At 44.1% G+C, this 25,457-nt stretch overlaps 1 protein-coding gene across 2 annotated transcripts in view; it reads left to right on the top strand.

Annotated features, from left to right (window-relative positions):
- EXOC3L4 (exocyst complex component 3 like 4) overlaps positions 1 to 25,457 on the top strand; it is a 40,942-nt gene that overhangs the window by 12,859 nt on the left and 2,626 nt on the right. Inside the window, exons 4-11 of one of the 2 annotated variants that reach the window (XM_081191623.1) lie at positions 23 to 140; positions 1,421 to 1,537; positions 2,937 to 3,037; positions 4,387 to 4,476; positions 13,351 to 13,465; positions 20,126 to 20,260; positions 21,362 to 21,514; positions 22,787 to 22,908. In XM_081191623.1, the coding sequence (XP_081047749.1) occupies positions 23 to 140; positions 1,421 to 1,537; positions 2,937 to 3,037; positions 4,387 to 4,476; positions 13,351 to 13,465; positions 20,126 to 20,260; positions 21,362 to 21,514; positions 22,787 to 22,908 (951 nt within the window). Of the gene's footprint in view, positions 1 to 22; positions 141 to 1,417; positions 1,538 to 2,936; positions 3,038 to 4,386; positions 4,477 to 13,350; positions 13,466 to 20,125; positions 20,261 to 21,361; positions 21,515 to 22,786; positions 22,909 to 25,457 lie in introns of both variants that reach the window. The other variant, XM_081191622.1, reaches the window with a different exon arrangement.

Raw genomic sequence — 25,457 nt, 5'->3', positions numbered from 1 at the left:
AATGCTGTTTTTGTTTTTGTAGTGAAAATCTCTTAGGATGCCCAGATCTTAAACCAGAAATAAAAACTGAAGCTCTGCCGGATTTGTTAACTTCAGAAGATTTAGACAAACTGAAGAGCAACTACGTTAACTCTGTCCAGGTAACATCTCAATTTCCTTGTATAAATCAAAGGAGAGGGAAGTTTGCATCACTGATTGAATCCTTTGAAACCGAACACATGCTGCTTTTATTCCAGACTGTAGCATTTAGTGCCCCAACTTCCTTTGGAATGAAGTGATCGCCTTAGAAAATGCATTTATGAATGGGATCCAAAGGCCCCTTAAACTTCCACAGGAGCAATGCATTATTTGTTGAATGGAGATTCCTTGTCTACTTCCTGGTTTACATATGGGGGTGGGGGGAATTCGATTCAATTATCATTTAAAGGCAAACCTATCCAGTGCTCACGGATGCGGATGGCACTGTGGGTTCAACCACAGAGCCTAGGGCTTGCCGATCAGAAGGTCAGCGGTTTGAATCCCCGCAACGGGGTGAGCTCCCATTGTTCAGTCCCAGCTCCTGCCAACCTAGCTGTTCGAAAGCACGTCAAAGTGCAAGTAGATAAATAGGTACCACTCCGGTGGGAAGGTAAACGGCATTTCCGTGCGCTGCTCTGATTTGCCAGAAGCGGCTTAGTCATGCTGGCCACATGACCCGGAAGCTGTACGCTGGCTCCCTTGGCCAATAAAGCAAGATGAGCACCGCAACCCCAGAGTCGGCCACGACTGGACCTAATGGTCAGGGGTCCCTTTACCTTTACCTTTAACAGACCCTAGGCCACAACAAAGGCATGCAGTAGGGCATAATCGCCAACATTTCTCCGATGAAAATAGGGATGCAAGGAGCATTGAGAAGTGAGTGTGAGCTCTTTTCATCAAAGCCCAATGATGGGTTCATTTATTGTGCAGTTTTGACTAATGTACACATTCTTGGAAGCAATTTCTCCTAATATAATGCAACTTTTGTACATGATTTTCCCTTTACCCTAATAATATGCATTTTATACGCATTACTTGCCTGGAGAAGTGCATTGCTAAATTCGGCAAATTCTCAAGGATGACTGTGTTTTGCGGTTCAACATATCGTTTCCAAAAGAGAAGATTTGACTGGTTTGTCTTTAAATGCGGACTGAATTGAATTCTCACCCACCCACCCACACTTAGCAGTGGGCCACACTGTTTTGCAAGGCAGTTTGTCTGCCCTTGCTGGTTTTTCTCAAGCAGCAGAACTTGACTAGCTTCCAAAGCATCTTTTGGATCCATTTTGAAAACTATTTTACTGGAGAGCTACAAGGAACTGGGATGCGTGTGCATAAAAGAAGTGTCTGCATATATGATTATGTTGATCTGTGTTGTTCCCCTTTATCTAAATATTTAGCAGGAAACCAAGAACTGCTTGGAGAATATTTTGATGCTGGAGACCAAGGAAAAGTGGAAAGGACAGCCAGATGAGCGGAAAAACCCATATGATTCGTTGCTGTCCTACGATATTCAAACGGTATTTGCTGAGATTGTTCATAGCACATGCATGTTCTTTGATTCCAGGGAAATTGAAATATTACCTTCTGGTATGTAGGTGTCGCCTACTGTGCTAATTTATGTTAGTTACGTCCTCGGAGAATGTATTAGCAAAATGTAGTTTTATTACAATTTTTAACACTGCCACCCCTCGCTTCCTAGCTACAAATTAAACCTGCTGTCAATTGTGTCACAGACATAATAGGCAACTGATTTTTAGAGTCTTTTTAGAAGGAAGGAAGGAGTGCAGAGAACAGGGTTGTTACAAAAAGACATTTGGTGTGGAGAAAGCACTTGCTACTAGACCTGCAGCAGCCTCGAAAAAAGAGAAAGAAGGAGAGAGAAATTGGGGGTGGTGTGTGTGACCACAGCAGAATGACAACCTCCCACATTTTTAAAGAGAGAGAGAGAGAAATAAAAGCCCCTGCTAGATTTAGGGATTGGGAGATCAATGAAGCCAGGAGGAACTCATATTTTTGCAATTTGCAGTGGGCTGAGTCATTTCAGTTAAATAAAATGCAAAAGAAATAATAAACCCATATTGGAAGAAAATTAAATTTAAGGTGAGGTGTTTTGGAGGGAGGGCTTTTTGTTCTGCTGTCATTACTAAGGTTTCATGGGATCATTATATGTTTTCAATAATCAAAAAGTATATGGATTAGCAGAAGTGTTGGGAATTTTGTAAGGGGTGCAGCAATTGCCTTTGTGTCCTGTTTGCTGGCTTCCCTGAGGATCGGCTTTGACCACCTTACAGAAATAGGAAGTTGGATGCAGCGGACTTGATTCTGCAGCAAGGCACGTCTTATGATGTTAGTCTAACAGGCTTCCTCAACCTCAGCCCTCCACATGTTTTGAGACTATTATTCCCATCATCCCTGACCACTGGTCCTGCTAGCTAGGGATCATGGGAGTTGTAGGCCAAAAACATCTGGAGGGCCGAGGATGAGGAAGCCTGATGTTAGTTAAGGCACGGCCATCCCTCAGAAATCAGAATAACACAGGCCTGCTGGTAGGGATGGAGCAGAAATGTGATTCCGTTTGCATTTAAAGGCAGCCCTGCTTAATTCACACTTTCTGAAATAAAATGAGATCCTTCAGAAATTGCACTTCTCAAAAGCTACACCCCCCCTTTTTTAAACCTTTCCCTGACCTTTGAAAAAATGATGAGGTGTTTTACTACCCCAGTTGGTTAAAATTCTGGCAAATAGATTTCCCTAGCCTCACCCAGGTCCTTTTTGTTTCCTCTTTGCAAAATGCAAGCTCTGGCATGTTCTGTGTCTGCCGCACCTGAAAAAAATCATTGAGGTGGCCATTGTACTCATCAAACAAAGCCATTGCCTCTCTGCTTTTTGTTACATCCCTTGTCCCCTTTGGTCCAGCTCGCCAAACAACACAGAAAGGTAGCCGGCTGCATTTGCGAAAAAGTGGAAGACGCCGTTCTCAAAGGTATCGTGAAAGAAGTGACGGAATTCCTACCACGGTAATGTCTGCTTGTTTCAAAGTACCAGTGTCTAAACTGGATCACGTTTTATGCTTAATGGTTCTAGCAAATAGGCATGATGGGAAAGCATCAGCTGTTCTGAGGACGTAGCTGAGGCTTTAGCTCAAGTGCAGAGGCAAATGCTTCCTCTTCAAATGAATCCAAATTCTGACTCTGTCATCGCCAGCAAAAAGAACTTCAGACGGAAGAGCTGGTAAAGAAATCTGGGGCCTGTTTGACCATCTCTGCAAATCACAATGTCCTCATCACCAACTCGTAGTCAAATGCATATTGCTTCTCTAAGCATGAAGGACCCATTTTAGCTGACCTGGCTAAACACGATTGATAAAACTATCATCCAATAACTCCTCTGACTTTTATTTTATTTTTGTATATAATTTTTATTAAATTTTCTAAATTACATTTCAAAATATTCATTTAAACAACCTTAAACCAATGACTTTCCTTCTTCTCTTTCTGTGGTTCATTTTGCATAACATACATCCCTGCATATTTTACATACACTAAACCATTCAGTAGTCCATCAAAACTTATTTACACTGTTGGATTTATCTTAATGCTGCCAGCGTTTTTAAATGAACCCAATTTTCACCCATATATTCAGTAAACATTTTCCAGTCTTCTTTATACGTGTGTTCTTCTTGTTCTCTTATTCTATATGTTAAATCTGCAAGCTGCACATATTCCATCAGTTTAAGTTCTTCTTTGATTGGGATCTCACTTGTTTTTCATTTTGGGGCTAACAAAACACGGGCCGCAGTAGCGGCATACATAAATAGGCTTTTTTAACATTTGGGAATTATCCCCAATGAAAAGGACTCTGGTGGTTTTTTTGAAAGGTACTTTTAAATGGGTTTTCCCCCCAAATAATTATATATCATTTCCCAGTCCTCTTTTACCAGTCCACCACATATGATAAAATGTACCTTAAACATCATTACATCTCCAGCACTTATGTGATTCGGACTTATACATTTTAGCAAATCTACTTGACATTAAATACCATCTGTAAATCATTTTCAAAGATGCTGTTCACATGCTGTGAACTTCAAATCACTCTCCCAAAGTTTTTCCCAGCTCCTCTGACTTTTAAAAAACCCACATTAGACAGTGGAGTTTGTTGTAAAGGAAGCCAAGCTGTGAATCCCCCAGCCAGTAGGTTATTCCTTAACCCCATGGCTCTTGGACTAGACAGACAGGATTTCTGCTAATCCTCAAATGCAGGATTCCTCTAACAGGAAAGGATGCTGAAGTCTGTGGTGTTTATGCTTGTTCTGTGTTTATCACTGGTTAGTGGCCAATTTTAATTAGCCACAATTTTATTACAGCTTTGGGAAAGCATTTTTGGACCAAGCGAAAGATCACCCCCAATTTCTGATGTTCATGATGGCCTACCTTAACAGCTTCCAGGACTTGAGGTAAACCTGGTTTTTTCCCCCTCACCCTGTGTTTGAAGAGGAGATGTTGGACCAGATCTTAGGATTTAGCACAGAAGGCAAATTGGTTGTGTCCTTTTGGACAACAGAACGTCCGGGGATCGTTTTGCAGGGAAAATACAATTCCTCAGTCTCCGCACATTGTGCTGGGTGGAAGTACCAGTATCAGGGGAACTTATCCAACAAAGGTAAATTAAGGTGTGACACAAGTTCCCTATGCCCATTTTACTGCCTTACAATTTCTTTTTAGAAAGCAGCCCTGCACAAAAATTACTAGTGCACCCCCAAAAAGATGAACCTGCCCACTAAGAGGCCAGTAACCCCCTTTTCCATTCTGGTTATGGAGATAGGAAATTAGACACACACACCGCTTTCATACCCTCCAACATTTATCCAATGAAAATAGGGGCATTTATTATTATTATTATTATTATTATTATTATTATTATTATTACACCACCCATCTGACTGGGTTGCCCCAGCCACCAACATACAGTATATAAAAACATAATAAAACAATAAACATTAAAAAACTTCCCAATACACGCATGCCTTCAGGTGTCTTCTAAAGGTTGAATACAGTGGTACCTCAGATTAAGAACTTACTTCGTTCTAGAGGTCTGTTCTTAACCTGAAACTGTTCTTAACCTGAGGTACCACTTTAGCTAATGGGGCCTCCCGCTGCCGCTGCACTGCTGGAGCACGATTTCTGTTCTCATCCTGAAGCAAAGTTCTTAACCCGAGGTAATATTTCTGGGTTAGTGGGGTCTGTAACCTGAAGCGTATGTAACCTGAAGCGTATGTAACCCAAGGTACCACTGTAGTTACTTATCTTCTTGGCTCAGGGGTCGTATAACTCCATAGCCTCCAACATCTCTCCAGTGAAAATAGGATGTCCTAAGGAAAAGTGGGACATTCCCAGATCAAATCAGAAACTGGGACGGCTTCTGTAAATCCAGGACTGTCCCTTAAAAATGGGGACACTTGGAGGTGCATTTGCCCATAGTCACCATGGAAATCAATGCAATAAAAATTAACATGCAATTGGAAAGACAAGAGAGACAAAAACACGTTATCATCTTACACCCATTCAAAATCTATTTAAACACAAAATATAACTAAAAGCATTAAAAAAAATATATCAGTAGCCCATTTCACATACCGTATTTTTCGCTCTATAACACGCACCTGACCATAACACGCACATCGTTTTTAGAGGAGGAAAACAAGGGAAAAAATATTCTGAATGAAACAGTGGACGTATCATTTTTGTGCTTCATGCTGTGGCCACAGACATGTGATCTGATGGTGAATTTTGGCTGACCCAATGCAAAGATCCTGAGGATCCATGTGGATCCATGCTTTGTAACCACGTTTTTGCACCATTGCAGCCCCAGGCAACAGTGGGTGCGTGATTTTTTTTGGGGGGGGGGCAGGCTGTAGCCATGGGCATGCTGTGTGCTCTGATGGTGAATTTGGGGTGACCCAATGCAAAGATCCTGAGGATCCATGTGGATCCATGCTTTGTAACCACGTTTTTGCACCATTGCAGCCCCAGGCAACAGTGGGTGCGTGATTTTTTTTGGGGGGGGCAGGCTGTAGCCATGGACATGCTGTGTGCTCTGATGGTGAATTTGGGGTGACCCAATGCAAAGATCCTGAGGATCCATGTGGATCCATGCTTTGTAACCACATTTTAAGTGGGGAGGGAAGGAAAAACACAGAAGGCTAAGAATGCAGGAGAGGACTATAACGTGAGGAAAGGAAGGCAAAAGTTTCCCCCCACCCACCCACACAAGCCAGCCAGCGTGTGCTCTCTCTCTCTCTCTCTCCCTCTTTAAATGGAAGAAAGCATATTTGAATGCTGTGTGTCTCCAAAAACAAAAAGCAGGAAGTCAAATCAGAATTTTAAGCCGAACCTGTAATCTCTCTTCCCTTCACAAACATTGTTCCTCCGGAGCAGGGACAGGATAGAAGGACGGACGCTCTGCTTTCCCTCTCTACTTGCCTGGAGGGGAGGGGCTTTCCCTGCTCTTTGTTCGGACGCTCTGCTTTCCCTCTCTACTTGCCTGGAGGGGAGGGGCTTTCTCTGCTCTTTGTTTGGACGCTCTGCTTTCCCTCTCTACTTGCCTGGAGGGGAGGGGCTTTCCCTGCTCTTTGTTCGGACGCTCTGCTTTCCCTCTCTACTTGCCTGGAGGGGAGGGGCTTTCCCTGCTCTTTGTTCCGTTTGAGCAAACACAGCAAGGAAACAGAGAGGGCGGGCAGTAAGACCCTGAGGCAGAATGCAGGAAAACTGCCACTTCCTGTATCACGGAGCTCCCTTCTCCCTGAAGCGCGGTTTGATTTTTGCCTTATTTTTCCACACATTCGCTCCATAACACGCACAGACATTTCCCCTTCCTTTTTAGGAGAAAAAATCTGCGTGTTATAGAGCGAAAAATACGGTATATAGAATGTTTTTAGATTTTATTTTATGCACTAGCATTATTCTGCCTCTAGGTGGCAGGGCACCTCCAGTAATTAGCAAGACAGTAGAAGGGGCTGGAAATAAATTCAGCTTGTTACTGTCATATTTTTTTTATCCACAGAAGAAACCCAAGCAGGCAATTAAAAGAAAAACAAATTATTGTGTAAACGTAAATATACATTTTTTTGTTTTGAAGGATTAGTACACCCAGCAATGTGTGGGATGCATTTTTTTCTCCAAACATGGTTAAAAAACAAACAAAAACAATTGCAATGACTAGGGATGAGCAAATCTGTCAGTGTTGATTGTACTTAGTTTCTTGTTTTTCCCGCCTTCAATTCACCACATTTTTGCACCAGTTGGCAATTTTAAAAAGAAGCTGCTCGTGAAAATTCATCTGCATTTTAGTGTACATTTCTCCTAGTATTGTTGTTGTTGTTTAGTCGTTTAGTCGTGTCCGACTCTTCGTGACCCCATGGACCAGAGCACGCCAGGCACTCCTGTCTTCCACTGCCTCCCGCAGCTTGGTCAAACTCATGCTGGTAGCTTCGAGAACACTGTCCAACCATCTCGTCCTCTGTCGTCCCCTTCTCCTTGTGCCCTCCATCTTTCCCAACATCAGGGTCTTTTCCAGGGAGTCTTCTCTTCTCATGAGGTGGCCAAAGTATTGGAGCCTCAGCTTCACGATCTGTCCTTCCAGTGAGCACTCAGGGCTGATTTCCTTCAGAATGGAGAGGTTTGATCTTCTTGCAGTCCATAGGACTCTCAAGAGTCTCCTCCAGCACCATAATTCAAAAGCATCAATTCTTCGGCGATCAGCCTTCTTTCTGGTCCAACTTTCACTTCCATACGTCACTACTGGGAAAACCATAGCTTTAACTATACAGACCTTTGTTGGCAAGGTGACATCTCTGCTTTTTAAGATGCTGTCTAGGTTTGTCATTGCTTTTCTCCCAAGAAGCAGGCGTCTTTTAATTTCGTGGCTGCTGTCACCATCTGCCGTGATCAAAGGGTCCCAAGAAAGCAAAATCTCTCACTGCCTCCATTTCTTCCCCTTCTGTTTGCCAGGAGGTGATGGGACCAGTGGCCATGATCACACATTATCAACTAGTATACACATTACTGCAAACAATTTCCTCCAATATGTAGACATGTTTGTGCATACTTTTTGTTGTTGTTGCTGCTGTATGCAAAATTCAGAGAAGTGCAGATTTATAGGATAAGTGTGTTCCTATTTGTGTATTGCGTTGGAAAGTATGAATTAGGTAGGTTTGCGTTAAAATGTGAAGCGAATGAATTTCACTCCTTCATTCCTAGTTTGGGTTTCCTTTGGAATGAGCTACAGCAGAGACTTTGGTGTCTTTATGATATACAGTTTATTTACACGTATATGCAACCTGAGCCTACGATAAAGATGCTGACAGCATTAACACCCCAAGACAACTTTGCTTCCCCCATAGCTGCAGCCTTGGATTCAAACTGAAATCAAGCGTCGCTCTCACTCTCTGCCTTCCCAGCCTGTTGCTTTCCCCCTTCTAGCTCATGTCACTCAACTCCCCATTCTGGCCTTTTCTCTTTCTAATAACCAGCCGGCCGAGGGAGGAGCCCCACCCCTTCATCATCTGGCACAGATCCATTTCCTTTGTTGCATTAATGGCGCACAAACCTAGGCTATCGCCTCACCAGGAATTTGAATCCTTCCTCATAGAGCCAGTGTGGTGTAGTGGTTAAGAGTGGTAGACTCGTAATCTGGTGAACCAGGTTCGCATCTCTGCTCCTCCACATGTGGCTGCTGGGTGACCTTGGGCTAGTCACACTTCTCTGAAGTCTCTCAGCCCCACTCACCTCACAGTGTGTTTGTTGTGGGGGAGGAAGGAAAAGGAGATTGTTAGCAGCTTGGAGACTCCTTACGGTAGTGATAAAGCAGGATATCAAATCCAAACTCCTCCTCTTCTCATGGTTTAACACTTGGATCCCCAATAATGCTAATAATTATTATTATTTATACCCTCCCATCTGGCAGGGTTTCCCCAGCCACTGTGGGCGGCTTACAGCACATAAAAGCATTAGACATTAAGAAAATTTCTGATACAAGGTTGCCTTCAGATGTCTTCTAAAAGCTAGGTAGTTGTTCCTTTCCTTGACATCTGGTGGAAGGGCATTCCACAGGGCAGGCGCCACTACCAAGAAGGCCCTCGCCGCTGGACCTCAGTGGCTGAACAATGGGGGTGGAGACACTCCTTCAGGTATACTGGGCCATGGCTGTTTAGGGCTTTAAAGGTCAGCACCAACACTTTGAATTGTGCTTGGAACGTACTGGGAGCCAATGTAAGTCTTTCAGGACCAGTGTTATATGGTCTTGGCAGCCACAAATCCGCTCCACCCCATGTTTGCATTAAGCTACGATTCAAAACGTAGAAAGCTGTTTTACACCCATTTGGGCCATTGGTCCATGTAGCTCAGTACTGTCTACACTGGCCAGCAGTGGCTCTCCATGGATTCAGGCAGGGTAAGGGCAGGAGCATCTTACCCATAGAGGCTAGTGGCGCCAAGTTCTGGAGGGCGCCAGGGAAGAGGCGGAGGCTGGACGCAGCACCTCCCGGCATCAGCTTGCCACCCTCGCCCGCCTCCGCCATGCCGCACTGAAGCAGAACCGCGCCCGGAGCCTTCGTCTGCCGTGGCCACCGCGGCACGAAGCAGCCAGCTGAGCTGGGAGGCACTGTGCCCAGCCTCCACCTCCTCCCCACCGGAGGAGCCACCCTCTAGCCGCCGTCCGCCTCCTCCAGCCCTGCCGGCAGCACCGTCCTCCCTACAAAACTCTAGGAAATGGGGGGGGGCGCTGGAGGGAGCTTTGCACCACAGCGCCAGATATGCTTAAGACAGCCCTGTATAAGTCATCCCAAGCTCTGAAGAGCCACAGGTTCCCAGCGCCCTGCTCTAGAGCCGGCATGCTGTTTCCAGGCACCAGGTTCACCAGTTCCTAGATTGTGTGCTGTGTTACACATGTTTGTTTCTTTTTTACAATAATATTTATTAATTTTCATAGATAAACGTAACAAAAAGGAAAAAAATAAAAATAAAAAGTACATAAAAAGGAAAAATAATTCAATTAGTTAATTAAAATCCATTTTCATAAATGTATTGCTTGACTTCCTCTAATCTCTTCCATCTGAATTTCCTCATAATTAAATGTAGCAGTTTCCAATATCATTATTTCATAAACCAATATTACAGTCATATTCCAATTTCCTAACTTTTCTTACAGTACGTTTTCTTATTTATATATTTAAATCTAATTTAATCCTAGGCCTGATTAGTTCTTTCAAGTGGTTACATATCTTTAATATTACAATATTTATTCAAATAGTCTTTAAATTTCTTCCAGTCTTCTTGGTATTCCTCTTCTTTCTGGTCTCGGATTCTCCCGGTGTTACACATCTTAACCACAGTACACCACCTTCTCAATCACTTTCTTGATTAGATTAGAGACAAATTGACGGACTGATTTCAATATCACCAGATGAATGATATTTTTAGCAAAGATAAAACAAAACATGGCTTTAATAAGAGTAAATCAAACATAGAATTAATATTAATAGAAGGAAAGGCCAAATTATTAACCAGGGTCTACAATTATCTACAATTAAATACAGATGAGGAAATCAAAGTGGTAATGACGAAATGGGCAATAGATGTGGGTCACAACATCCAGTTTGAGGCATGGTCTAAACTCTGGAACAAGGGCATAAAATTTACGGCATGCACTGTATTAAAGGAAAACATCAGGAAGGTGATGTATCAGTGTTATCTCATGCCAACCAAGTTGGCAAAAATGTACAGGATTTGAAGTGAAAGATGCTGGAATTGTTTAGATAAGGATGGCAATTTTTACCACATGTGGCTGTGTAAAAAAAACAAAGGCATTTTGGGACAGTATATACAACGAACTTTTTAAAAAATGTTTAGATATACCTTCCCTAAAAGGCCGGAGGCATTTCTTTTAGGAATGGTTGGGGATAAGATATCAGATGGGATGCTGTGTTACACATCTTAAGCACAGTACGCCCCCATCTCAATCACTTTCTTGAATCCATCCGCTGCTTGATGGACCCCAGAGCACAAATATCTCATGCAGCACCAGTTTTTCCTCCTTTCAGCCAGCAGGTGAACAGTGTCACCATCCTGGGATTTCCTGACGGATCCCACCCTGTGGCTGATGGCATGGGGGGAATTCCAGAAGCATATCACTTGCTCAGTGTGGAGAGCCAGTGTGGTGTAGTGGTTAAGAGCGATAGACTCGTAATCTGGGGAACCGGGTTCGCATCTCTGCTCCCCCACCTGCAGCTGCTGGGTGACCTTGGGCCAGTCACACTTCTCTGAAGTCTCTCAGCCCCACTCACCTCACAGAGTGTTTGTTGTGGGGAAGGAAGGGAAAGGAGAATGTTAGCCGCTTTGAGACTCCTTAGGGTAGTGATAAAGCGGGATATCAAATCCAAACTCCTCCTCTTCTTCTTCTTCTTCTTCTTCTTCTTCTTCTTCTTCTTCTTCTTCTTCTTCTTCTCAGGAAGCAAAACACAGACCCGCTCCTAAGCCAACTGGCAAAGGGGGATGCGGAGCTAGGCATTCTCATACCCTCCAACATTTCTCCCATGAAAATCGAGACGTCCCATTCCATAATAATCATTTTACTATTTATACCCCACACATCTTACTGGGTTGCCCCAGCCACTCTGGGCAGCTTCCAACATATGTAAAAACATAATAAAATATTAAACATTTTTTTAAAAAAACAAACAAAAACCTTCCCTATACAGGATTGCCTTCAGACAGCTCGGGGGTCGGATCATTCCATACCCTCCAACATTTCTCCAATGAAAAGAGGGATATCCTCGTTGTCCTCGAGAGGGGGCAATGACAATAAATTTTTATTATTATTATTATTATTATTATTATTATTATTATTATTATTATTATTATTATTATTATTATTTATTAAAAGTGGGGCATTCCAGGATCAAATCAGAAACCAGGATGGCTTCTCTAAATCAGGGACGTCCCTGGAAAATAGGGACACTTAGAGTGTCGGTGTTATGTACTGAGCTGAATAGGATCCAAAATGCAGCAGTCTGATTGGTCCTAAAACAATTAGCCACGTGGGGCCCATTGTTATAAGGTATATAAAGCAGACACTTTGGGAGGACTTGCATTCCTCACTACTATGAGCTGAATAAAGAGCATGAAATCCACACTGGACTCCGAGTATATTTCACATTTGCAAGAAATATAGAAAGACAGGCTTTGTGGAACTCCTCAAGGGATATCTCTGCACACCCCAGTTCCTGACCTGGAGGGAGGGGGAATCCATCTTGGAAGAAAGGTGGGGTAGAAATTTGAAAAGCCCAGCCAGCACATTTGGTGAAAAGACTTCTATATAGGATCTAAAAATACACAGATGTATTAAAATGTAATCAATTTGTTAACTGATTAATCGGTTCAAAGCCAAAACCTTTAATTGGTGCACGACTCCTCGTTTGATTCTTCTCTTTATCATTACTTTGAGTTCATTCTTACTGGTATTCAGCGATCAAGCTGGCAAGTTGCCATCTAGCATGCAATTTAATTTCAGGCTTTTAATTTCACCTTCGCTTCTCTTCCTAGCGATGGGAAATTAAGGCTTCTAATTAAGACAGAGGCTGGCAAAAATCAATTTGGATCTTTGGGAAATGCCATTTATTTTGAAGTTGTTAAAAGAGCGAGGCGTTTAATCAGGATAACCAGTGGGAAAATAAGCGGCCGAAAGAAAACCTTAAATTTCAACATCGTTCTATTTGGCCTTCTTTGATCTTCGTCAGAAATCGGAGTGAAATTATTTAGCTGTGGGTTCCTAGACTGTTTGCTGTACACTAAATAGCAAGTAATGCGGGTGGTGCTGTGGTCTAAACCACAGAGCCTGGGGCTTGCCGATCAGGAGGTTGGCGGTTTGAATCCCCGCAACAGGGTGAGCTCCTGTTGCTCGGTCCCTGCTCCTGCCAACCTAGCAGTTCAAAAGCACGTCAAAAGTGCAAGTAGATAAATAGGTACTGCTCTGGCAGGAAGGTAAACGCCATTTCCGTGCGCTGCTCTGGTTCGCCAGAAGCAGCTTAGTCATGCTGGCCACATGACCCAGAAGCTGTACGTCGGCTCCCTCGGCCAATAAAGCGAGTTGAGCGCCGCAACCCCAGAGTCGGCCACGACTGGACCTAACGGTCAGGGGTCCCTTTACCCTTTACCTTTAATGCTTCATGCCTGTTGTAATCAGAGAAAGGGGGTTGCTCTTTAAGAGATAAAGGAGCATTGGCTTTGTAAATTACACCTTAATGAACATTGACTTGTTGGCCTTTTCACTGCAGGATGAACTTGCAAACGACTTTTCACATCAACTGCGAAGAACTGGAGAAGACCCTAGCTGGTCTGATGCTGAGATATAGGAAATGCTTTTTAAATAAATTAAAGCTGGAAACACAGGTAAGAGGACTATTTGCAGTTCAAGAAGACTGCGCTAGAACCCAGCTGCTGAGATTCCAAGCCGCAGCAGTTCTTGTTGATTTCCTCCGTGAGATGCCATCACTGAGCCAGGGTGTGTGCATGGGCAGATTGACACACCATGCTTCCCCCAGAGAACCCTGGAAACTGCGATTTGTTAAGGGTTCTTTGAATCATAGCTCTGTAGCGAGGAGACCGCTGCTCCCAGGATTCTGAAATGAGAAAAGGGACTTACCGTCATTGAATTGCCGTTATGAACTGATGAAATTTTATTTTATTATGAATCAGGCTTCTTTGAATGAGGTCAGGCCTCTTCGAAAAGCGGATGGGGGAGTATATCTTCCGAGCAGTTTAACTGACAGCCTTGCACATGTCCTTGGAACAACCCAAACCACATCTTCTTTCATGTGGTAGGAATGGGAGCAATTCTAAGAAGTCGGATAACTTAATTTCTCACCATCGCTGCTTTCACTTTCGAGCAAAGCCAAGGTTGCAAACAACAGCGATGTTTTTTGCAAAGACTCTCCTCCTGCAAGAGAGGGGAGTGGTTGTGGTCGGGAGCCGGACTCCGCCTCAAGCAGGGGGCATTAGCCCCCTGCCTCCCACTCACCTGGCTGGCGCCCACGCCCACGGGCAGGCACCCAACCAGGTGCCTGCGAGGGGGCGTGTTTAGCAGCCTAAACTGCTGCGGCACCAGCCTTCTGGCCTCACTTTTCCTCGTCCCGTCGCGAGTCAACAACAACAGCGATGTTTTTTGCAACTGTAAAGCCCCTTGCAAGGCAGAATTATTGTGAAAGGCAGACATCATCCTCACTTACAAGCTGCTCTTGCCGTCTGCACAGGGGCTGGTGTGCCAGCATAGCTAACAGTCAGTGGCAGTGGCAGACAATAAAGTACCACTGGTCAGTGGCCGATCACCTGCTTTCATAGAATCACAGAACTGTGGAGTTGGAAGGGAGCCCAGGGGTCATCTAGTCCAACCCCAGGCAATACAGGAATCTCAGCTATAGCATCCACGACAGATGGCCATCCAACCTCTGCTTAAAAACCTCCAAGGAAGGAGAGTCCAGCACCTTCCGAGGGAGACTGTTCCACTGTTGAACATCACTTACTGTCAGAAAGTTCTTCCTGATGTTTAGTCGGAATCTCCTTTCTTGTAACTTGAAGCCATTGAATCATAGAATCATAGAGTTGGAAGAGACCACAAGGGCCATCGAGTCCAACCCCCTGCCAAGCAGGAAACACCATCAGAGCACTCCTGACATATGGTTGTCAAGCCTCTGCTTAAAGACCTCCAAAGTAGGAGACTCCACCACACTCCTTGGCAGCAAATTCCACTGTCGAACAGCTCTTACTGTCAGGAAGTTCTTCCTAATGTTTAGGTGGAATCTTCTTTCTTGTAGTTTGGATCCATTGCTCCGTGTCCGCTTCTCTGGAGCAGCAGAAAACAACCTTTCTCCCTCCTCTATGTGACATCCTTTTATATATTTGAACATGGCTATCATATCACCCCTTAACCTCCTCTTCTCCAGGCTAAACATGCCCAGCTCCCTTAGCCGTTTCTCATAAGGCATCGTTTCCAGGCCTTTGACCATTTTGGTTGCCCTCCTCTGGACACGTTCCAGTTTGTCAGTGTCCTTCTTGAACTGTGGTGCCCAGAACTGGACACAGTACTCCAGGTGAGGTCTGACCAGAGCAGAATACAGTGGCACTATTACTTCCCTTGATCTAGATGCTATACTCCTATTGATGCAGCCCAGAATTGCATTGGCTTTTTTAGCTGCCGCGTCACACTGTTGGCTCATGTCAAGTTTGTGGTCAACCAAGACTCCTAGATCCTTTTCACATGTACTGCTCTCAAGCCAGGTGTCACCCATCTTGTATTTGTGCCTCTCATTTTTTTTGCCCAAGTGCAATACTTTACATTTCTCCCTGTTAAAATTCATCTTGTTTGTTTTTGCCCAGTTCTCTAATCTGTCAAGGTCGACTCCTACCCTCCAGAACAGGAGAAAACAAGCTCTCTCCATCTTGTCACAAGAGCCCTTCGGATATTTGAAGATGGCCATCCTATCTTCTCTCAGTCTCCTCTTTCCATTCAAAACGTCCAAAATTGAATCCCCGTTATCTCCAGGCAAGGATGAGAATGTTGCCTGTTTGCAACAGTGGAGTGAGTTAGTGTAGACAATATTTAGTCTGGCTTGCTGTAAGGCAGCTCCCTATGTCCTGTGGACATTCCCCCAGTCCCTCAGCCACCTCAGGCAAGGTGGGGAATGTGCATGAGTTCTAAATGTAGCTCTGGCAGGGTGGAGGGGTCTCTTAACAACTCCCAGCACCCTTAAGAAACTCCATTTCCCAGGATTCTTTGGGTGAAGCCCTGACTGTTGAGATTTGTGGATGTAAACAGAGCCCTACTGCTGCAGGGATTTTTCACATTTCCAGGACAGAGGCTTTAAACATACAGTGGTACCTCAGGTTAAGTACTTAATTCGTTCCAGAGGTCTGTATTTAACCTGAAACTGTTCTTAAGCTGAAGCACCACTTTAGTTAATGGAGCCTCCTACTGCTGCTGCTGCCACGCCGCCGGAGCACAATTTCTGTTCTTATCCTGAAGCAAAGTTCTTAACCTGAAGCACTATTTCTGCATTAGCGGAGTGTGTAACCTGAAGTGTATGTAACCTGAAGTATGTAACCTAATTTTTGACAGAATTACAAGCCTGGTAGATGAAGGGAATGCAGTGGATGTAGCCTACCTTGATTTCAGCAAGGCATTTGACAAGGTGCCCCATGATATTCTTGTAAAGAAACTGGTAAAATGCGGTCTTGACTATGCTACCACTCAGTGGATTTGTAACTGGCTGACTGACCGATCCCAAAGAGTGCTCATCAATGGTTCCTCTTCATCCTGGAGAAGAGTGACTAGTGGGGTGCCACAGGGTTCTGTCTTGGGCCCGGTCTTATTCAACATCTTTATCAACGACTTGGATGATGGACTCAAGGGCATCCTGATCAAATTTGCAGATGACACCAAACTGGGAGGGGTGGCTAACACCCCAGAGGACAGGATCACACTTCAAAACGACCTTGACAGATTAGAGAACTGGGCCAAAACAAACAAGATGAATTTTAACAGGGAGAAATGTAAAGTATTGCACTTGGGCAAAAAAAATGAGAGGCACAAATACAAGATGGGGGACACCTGGCTTGAGAGCAGTACATGTGAAAAGGATCTAGGAGTCTTGGTTGACCACAAACTTGACATGAGCCAACAGTGTGACGCGGCAGCTAAAAAAGCCAATGCAATTCTGGGCTGCATCAATAGGAGTATAGCATCTAGATCAAGGGAAGTAATAGTGCCACTGTATTCTGCTCTGGTCAGACCTCACCTGGAGTACTGTGTCCAGTTCTGGGCACCACAGTTCAAGAAGGACACTGACAAACTGGAACGTGTCCAGAGGAGGGCAACCAAAATGGTCAAAGGCCTGGAAACGATGCCTTATGAGGAACGGCTAAGGGAGCTGGGCATGTTTAGCCTGGAGAAGAGGAGGTTAAGGGGTGATATGATAGCCATGTTCAAATATATAAAAGGATGTCACATAGAGGAGGGAGAAAGGTTGTTTTCTGCTGCTCAAGAGAAGCGGACACGGAGCAATGGATTCAAACTACAAGAAAGAAGATTCCACCTAAACATTAGGAAGAACTTTCTGACAGTAAGAGCTGTTCGACAGTGGAATTTGCTGCCAAGGAGTGTGGTGGAGTCTCCTACTTTGGAGGTCTTTAAGCAGAGGCTTGACAACCATATGTCAGGAGTGCTCTGATGGTGTTTCCTGCTTGGCAGGGGGTTGGACTCGATGGCCCTTGTGGTCTCTTCCAACTCTATGATTCTATGATTCTATGAAGCGTATGTAACCTGAAGCGTATGTAACCTGAGGTACCACTGTATACTGCGGACGTTACCATAGCATCAGAGACCGACAACAGCACAGGAGGATTTTGTCCTGAGATGCTGCGATTACTTTCCTGGCCAATGTGGATCCAAAAAAATACAATAATTCAAGGCATGCTTTTTCTACCCCAGAGCATCTCTAAAACATGGACCAGATGATGCTCGTTCATTCCGTATGCATCAGCACCTCCTTGTCTTTGCAACAGAAATAGACTTGTGCTACTTTTTTTAAAAGCAGAGGCTCCTGGGCAGAGCACCAAGAAAAGCTGCTCAAAGTGATTTAGCACAGCTCGTTGACCCGCTCCTCTATCCCACTTTACTTTCCCTCTGATTTACATTTTAATTGGTTCCTGCCTCTTTAATACAGTTGCCAGCTGGTGGAAAAGGCTTATATTTATCTAGGGGAATACAGTTTAGGGATCTGAAGAAGCCCAGAACTCATGGAGGCATTCCAACTGCCCATAATCCCTTAATTAAGTGGAGCATCTACCGTAAATGCACACAGGCCACCCTTGACAATTACCAAAGCGATCTGCAGCGCTTCCTGTTTTCCTCCTCCCACACGCCTGAACTGTCTCTAAGATCTTGCATCACACCCTAGATTTGAAGCACTGCACTGACACGCAGCCAAGGCACAGGGACCAGACCCTAACTACATATGGCACACACAGGGGTTTATTGGGAACACCTTTGGAGGATAACCAGGCAGAGGAGAAAGGGAGCAAGGAGGAAAGTGCTTAACCCTTCCCCCACCGCATCTCCACTTGAAACTGTCCTCCCCGCTGCACAGTTTCAAACAAGAGAATTCTGAGGGCAAAGATGGGAAAGGGTGAAGCACCCCTCGCCGTCGGCTCCAAATACAGTGGACGCTCAGGTTGCAAACGTGATCCTTTTAGGATGCACATTTGCAACCCACAGCGGCACGTCTGCACACTCACAGGTTGCAATTCGGCGCTTCTGTGCATGCACAAAGCGTGATTTAGCACTTCTGCGCATGCGCGACTCCCAAAACCCAGAAGTAACCCGTTCCGGTACTTCTGGGTTCCGGCGATCCGTAACCCGAAAAAACGCAACCTGAAGTGTCTGTAACCTGAGGTGTGACTGTAATTCCTACCCAAATGTGCTTCTGTTCATGCACTGCCTTCAAGGGATTCATAAATCCTAGTTCTTCAGCTCCACCACTGAGCTGAAGCCCTTCCCCTGGATATCGACTCATGTTTTTTCCTGGAAGCTGATTATAACATATGCATCGTTTTGCACCTAAGAGTAACGTGGTCCTGCACTTTGAATCTAGGGTGGGGAAAAGTTCCGGGTATCAAAAACCTGGGAAACTGTTTACCTGGCTGTCAACAATCTCTTTTTAAAGTAGGAATGATAATTAGATTTTTACACTGACATAGAAAATAAACTATTCTCCTACCGTGAAACTTAATAGCCAATACATACTGCCTTATCTTTGGGTTTAGTTCTATTCCAGTAGGGCAGGGATGGGGCTGTTGTGGTCCTCCAGAGGATGCTATGCTCCAGCTCCCATCAGCACCAGCCAGCATGACCAATGGTCAGAGTATGGGATGATGGGAATTGAACAGCTTGTGGAAGGTCACTGGTTCCCCACCCCTGCAATAGACAGTTGCAAGAACATGTCCCCCAAATGATCTTCCCACATTTCTTGGGCATCCTGAGCTTTTATAGTGTGTGGACATGGTCCTCAGAATCGTATGTTAAAGTCTCCATGCCCAGACATCCATTGTGAGGGGCTATATTTATTTCCCAAACTTTGCATGCATAGTTCCTGGCAAAGTTTAAAATGTTTCCCAGTAGATTCCAGTAGTTTTGTTTTCATGCCCACCTAGGAAAGAAGTGTTAGCAGATAGATCAATGGTGTTTTAACCAGGTTATTCTTACATGCACTTGCATATCAGCAAAACATCAACACAGAAACAGGAGGGCTTGTCTGAAATATTTGTGGAATCATGTGCCAAGTACTTAAAGCTGGTTTAAAAGCTATGGGAAAAGACCAAAGGACCATGATCAAGATTTTGAAGAATGAGAACCCAAGGAGCCACAGAACAACCTTAGGCTCCAATCCTTTAAGGCCAGCTGTAAGGAACCAGAGGTGCTTTTAGGGTGGCATGATCAGTGTGGCCATCTTAGGCACCATGCTGCAGAGGGCACCAGAGCAATGAAGTAGAACAGAGCCCGAGAGGCGGGGGCGCCGGATTTTAGCATTGCGCAGGGCACCACTGAAATTTGAGAGCCTGGTGTCTGCCACTGGAGGAATTTGGCCATACCAAATGGCGCTGATGGAAGTTGATGTCCAACAACATCTGGAGGTCCGTAGGTCCCCCACCTCTGCAAGAGTTTCTTCTGGGTTAGGCAGGCCAAGGATTGCCATATTCATTTCACGTTTCTCAAACTGCACTCCCCTCGTGGCAAATGGCAAAATGCTTTTGAAATGAAGGAGGCTTTCCCATGCAGTTTGTGAGGGGACCTGAGATGAGAGGCATATGCGCCACTCAAAGGGGTGGGGGATGTCCCAAAACTCTTCTGAGTACCATCCAAACCCCTGGGTAGGCTCTGGGCCATAAGGACTTGAGTAGGCCACACCTTAGAATCAAAAGAGATGCTTTAGTAATACCCATGACTGACGTGTGTGTGTGTGTGTGTGTGTGTGTGTGTGTGTGTGTGTGTTTTACCAGCCAATGTTCAAGAAAATTCTAAGCCAGGCCTGGGTCGTAAGTGGCGGAACTTTCGATTCGTTCATCATAAAAATATTGTCCATCATTGAGGAGTCTTCGGAACATCTAAAGCATCTAAAGGAACCCATCTGCAAGGTAATAGTAAGAGTAATAGTAATAATTAATAATTCAGTAATGATTTTTTAAAAAAAAGTTTGTTTATTAAATTTATATTCATCACAATTAACAGAATAAAATACAAGATAAAAACACAAGTAATTAAAACAAAAACATTCCTAACCTGTCTTTCACTCAATGTACACATGGCATAGCGTATATAGAGATGTTTTGAACTATTGTCAGCCCTCATACTGGCTGGGCCTCGTGGATGTTGTAGTCCCAGGGTGAACATCCTGTGCCCCTCCAGATGTTTCCGGACTACAACTCCCATCAGCCCCAGTCAGAATAGCAAGTGGTCAGGGATGATGGGAGTTGTAGTCCAATGCATTTGGAGGGGCATCCAGTTAGATTTCATTTATAGAGACCCTGAGGACTGGGCTGAAGCCTGACAAAATCTATTTCTTACGTCCATAGGATAACAACAGATTTCAAAAATGTAATAAGCAACAAATATATATACCCATATATACCCAAATATATAATGACCCAACTTATTTTAGTGATAGTAAGTTGTTTTTAACTGTTTTTAACATTAGGTTTAATTGTTGCAAACCTAGGACCTGAGGGTGGAGAGAGAGTAGATGATGATGATGATGATGATGATGATGATGATGATGTTTCTCTTTTTCTTTTTCTCTCTCTTATTTACCTCTCACCATGTTTAGTGCACATCTAATTATGTACTTTTTTGACCTTTCAATAAAAATGTTAAGGAAAATTATTATTATTATTATTATTTTATTTTGCAATTTTAGTATTGTTGTTTTGCTTTGTATTGTTGTGTATTATTTTTGTTTTGCTTTGGTTGTAAATTGATTAGGGACATTATTAGTGGGATGCAACAGACAGAATTAATAAGCCTAAAGGTAACCATTGCAATACTTTGCAGTGACACGAATAAAACTTGATCTTACAGGTGGCTGTGCACTGAAAAACTCATCCAACGGGTTTCTTTTGGGTTCTCTGAATCTTTCCCAGTCCTTGTTGATTGGCATGGCAATAAGCCCCTTGCTGTGCTCTTGTGCATTGGCCAACCCACTATTGGGTTGTTATTTTTATCGTTCTTGTTGTACCCAGGATTTTCTCAACGAGGTTCACAAGGATGTGGTCAAAGAGTACATCACGCAAACTCTCAAGCCAAGAGGCAGAATGAGGAAAACGAAACGAGACGAGGTCAGCAAAATAATGTCTCAGGATGCCACAGCTATTAACAACACAATGCAGCATCTGGTAAGGAATTTCTGCCATTTGTATCTACCGTAATTTTTGCTCTATAAGACTCACTTTTTCCCTCCTAAAAAGTAAGGGGAAATGTGTGTGCATCTTATGGAGCGAATGCGGGCAGCACAGCTATCCCAGAAGCCAGAACAGCAGGAGGGATTGCTGCTTTCACTGCGCAGCAATCCCTCCTGCTGTTCTGGCTTCTGAGATTCAGAATATTTTTTTTCTTGTTTTCCTCCTCCAAAAACTAGGTGCGTCTTGTGGTCTGGTGCGTCTTATAGAGTGAAAAATACAGTACATCGTAGCAGTGGATTGATGTGAAAGTACCTGAGGTTATTTAAATGCAAGTGAGCCAACGAAACCTCAAGATCTGTAACCTTTAAAGTTGTTTCTTTCCTAAAATGTGTTAACAAGATTCATTTTAAGAGTAGTAGGGTTAAAGTTAGAACATTAGAAGCTGTCTTAAGTGGAGTTCCATCAGCTCTGACTACATCAGCCTTTTCCAACCAGGTGTTTAGGAATACAGGACTGTTGGGATTTACAGCCCAAAACATCTGGAATTGTTCAGAACCACAATATTAGAAGCTCTTGCAGATCAAGAAAAGTACCATCAAGACCAGGCATAGGCAAACTCTGGCCCTCCAGATGTTTCAGACTACAATCCCCATCATCCATAGCTATCAGGACCAGTGGTCGGGGGTGATGGAAATTGTAGTCCCAAACATCTGGAGGGCCAGAGTTTGCCTATGCCTGATCAAGGCCAAGAGGATGTCCGTGTGGTAAGAGTCAAAAAAAGGTTATTAGAGGCAAGACATCTTCCTTTAGAACAGGATATCCTAAACTTGGGTCTCCAGCTGTTTTTGGACTACAATTCCCAACACCCCTGACCACTGGTCCTGCTAGCTAGGGATGATGGGAGTTGTAGTCCAAAAACAGGTGGAGCCCAAAGTTTGGGAAACCCTCCTTTAGAAAATGTAAGTCTTGTTGAAATGTGGAGAACAAAAAGGGACACAAACTTTGGCAAAATAAATGCAAGCAGACTATAAAAGATGATGGAAAAAAACCAAATTGAGGAGTACACTGCTAAAAAGATAAAGACCAACAACAATAAAAAGTATTTAAATACATGAGTAGTAGGAGACCAGCTAGGAGTGTGATCGAACCTTTGGGTGACAAAATGTTATCAGAGATACATTGCTTTTTCGAAACCTGAATGCTTCCATCTTAACTGCGGGTCATTTGGTGGTGGGGGAATAACCAGGTATTCTAACATATTTCCAGGGTTCAACTTCTGACTGGCTTGCTCCTGCCATAGAATACATTGCTAGAATAATTGGCGAGGAAGAAAAACCCAGAATCAAGGACCACATTAACTGTTTATACCAGGATTATCCAGACATCAGGTATGCCAACCCATTCCGAATAGCTGTAATTCGCAGGTTTGATTATTACGATCTCTCTCGTTCTCTAGGTGGAGGTTTTCTGTGCTGCTTGTGGGTGCAAAGTAGAGTGCAAAGTGACTCCTAGGGAGCGATCATATGTATGTTACATCCCCCCACCCCACTGCCATATTAGTAGCTGAATCGGGGGGGGGGGCACTCCCGCTTTTTCAGTTTTATTGCAATTAGGGATGGGCGAACCTGCCAGTTTTGGGTTCTCTCAAATTGGGACAATGAGAAACTGAGAGAGACCTAAACTGGCAGACTCGCCCGTCCTTGGGCCTTATAGATGCTCCCCCATTTCCTTCTTTGTGGGGGCACATTGCTGCTTTGATTCATTGTTTTGTTTTCAGATATATTTAACTCAGAGTAAAGGTAAAGGGACCCCTGACCATTAGGTCCAGTTGCAGACGACTCTGGGGTTGCGCGCTTATCTCGCTCTATAGGCTGACGGAGCCAGCGTTTGTCTGCAGACAGCTTCTGGGTCATGTGGCCAGCATGACTAAGCCGCTTCTGGCAAACCAGAACAGTGCACGGAAACGCCGTTTACCTCCCGCTGGAGTGGTACCTATTTATCTACTTGCACTTTGACGTGCTTTCAAACTGCTAGGTTGGCAGGAGCAGGGACCGAGCAACGGGAACTTACCCCGTCGTGGGGATTCGAACTGCTGACCTTCTGATCGGCAAGTGCTAGGCTCTATTATTTAACCCACAGCGCCACCTACGACCCTTCCTTTACTCAGAGTAGACCCTCTGAAATTAAAGACCATCGCCAACTTAGGTCCTTCAATTTCAGCAGGTTTATGCTAAGTGTAAATAAATAAATAAATAAATAAATTTTTGTTTATACCCTGCCCTCCCCAGCCAGGGCCGGGCTCAGGGCAGCTAAAACCAAATATTAATTACAATAAAACATAATAGAGAAAAGAAACAACAACAACAAACAGTTAATTAAAATACGGCTTAAAATACAGCTTAAAATGCAGCCTCATTTTAGTAGTAGCCCATAAATTAAGACCATAAAGGGAGGAAACACTAGTTATTCACCCAAGCCAGCTATCCATGCTGGTCCTACATGGGCCAGCAAAAAAGCCAAGGGAAAAATTATATACTAAATCCCATATAAGAGGTCAGAGTGAGTCTAAGCCGAAGGCTAGGAGGAACAGCTCTGTCTTGCAAGCCCTGCGGAAAGATGTCAAATCCCATAGGGCCCTACTCTCTTGTGACAGAGCATTCCACCATGTCGGGGCCAATGCTGAAAAGGCCCTGGCCCTAGTTGAAACCAATCTAACCTCCTTGAGGCTTGGGACCTCCAAAGTGTTGTTATTTATGGACCCTCTGCTGGGCATACCAGGAGAGGCAGTCCCATAGGTACGAGGGTCCTAGGCCGCATAGGGCTTTAAAGGTCAAAACCAGCAACCCATTCTATTCTGTTGCTTTCTTTCATTTCCCCCTGAATTTTGCTTTAAATTTATCAGGTGCGGTTGGAGGCCCCTTCAGTGCATTCTGTACAGGGTGAGCCCATCTTATCCCTTCTATAACACCATGTGGGCATTTTTTGGGAGAAGAGGCAAGCAAGATGATCAGAGTTGGCCAAATATCTTGGTGCCTGAGACAATTAAATGACTGGCCCCACCCCAAAAAAACCCACACTTAAAGTCATATTGTACCCACAACTGGTCAAGTTGTGTTTGCGCTTAAGGCAAAAACTGCCCCAACTACCTCTCCACCTCTCTGGCAGCGAAACAATAAGAAATTAAAATTACTAACCATTTGCTGCCCTTTCATGACAGCTATCATAATCTTCCCCTAGGCAGCCACACCACTTTGCCTAATGATAGGGCCGGCCCCGGAGAAGAGGCTGCACCAAGTCATTGCCAGCCAGCTTTGCTTGTTTACAGGGAGGGTTAAAGAGAATTGGCTAGGATTCAACTAATGAATCCTATCACTGGGAGCACTGTGTAAGGACTTCTGCTTGGGCAGGAGGGTTGACTGCATCTCCTCCCCACAAAACAAACAATCAGAAGTGTGTGGCATCGAATTCTTCCCATTTTCTCTTATTCCATGTTCCTCTTTCCTCAATCTACAGCAGAAGGAGACACTAATTTTACTTTTTTTAAAAAAAAAAGATGTTTAAATAAACATTCCTAACCAGCTTTTTTTTAACAGAAACTTAGCACAGCTGCCAACCCTAATTGGCTATTATTGCAACAACAATGAAATAACCATTGCCATAAAAAAGCGCAAACAACTATTTGCCAGAGAAGACGTGCCTCCTTTCTGTATGCACTGGGAAGTTCCAGGGCCGTTCCTCTTTACAGGGTCTGCTTCCTCATGATAAGAAAGATTTCTGCAGAGGATGGGGTAGGGGTAAAACTCAGTTAAGTTTGAAGCAGAACACATATGAGAACCAAATACGATAATCGAACCAAAGCACAGACATCCTTCAAAAATCAGCATTTCTCTTAAATATCCAGTGCTGTTCTCCAGCCAAGTAACACATTGCAATAAAG

The sequence above is a fragment of the Podarcis bocagei genome (genome assembly GCF_964188305.1).
Source record: "Podarcis bocagei genome assembly, chromosome: 1".
Lineage (NCBI taxonomy): Eukaryota > Metazoa > Chordata > Lepidosauria > Squamata > Lacertidae > Podarcis > Podarcis bocagei.
This window is presented reverse-complemented; position numbering and strand designations above follow the sequence as displayed.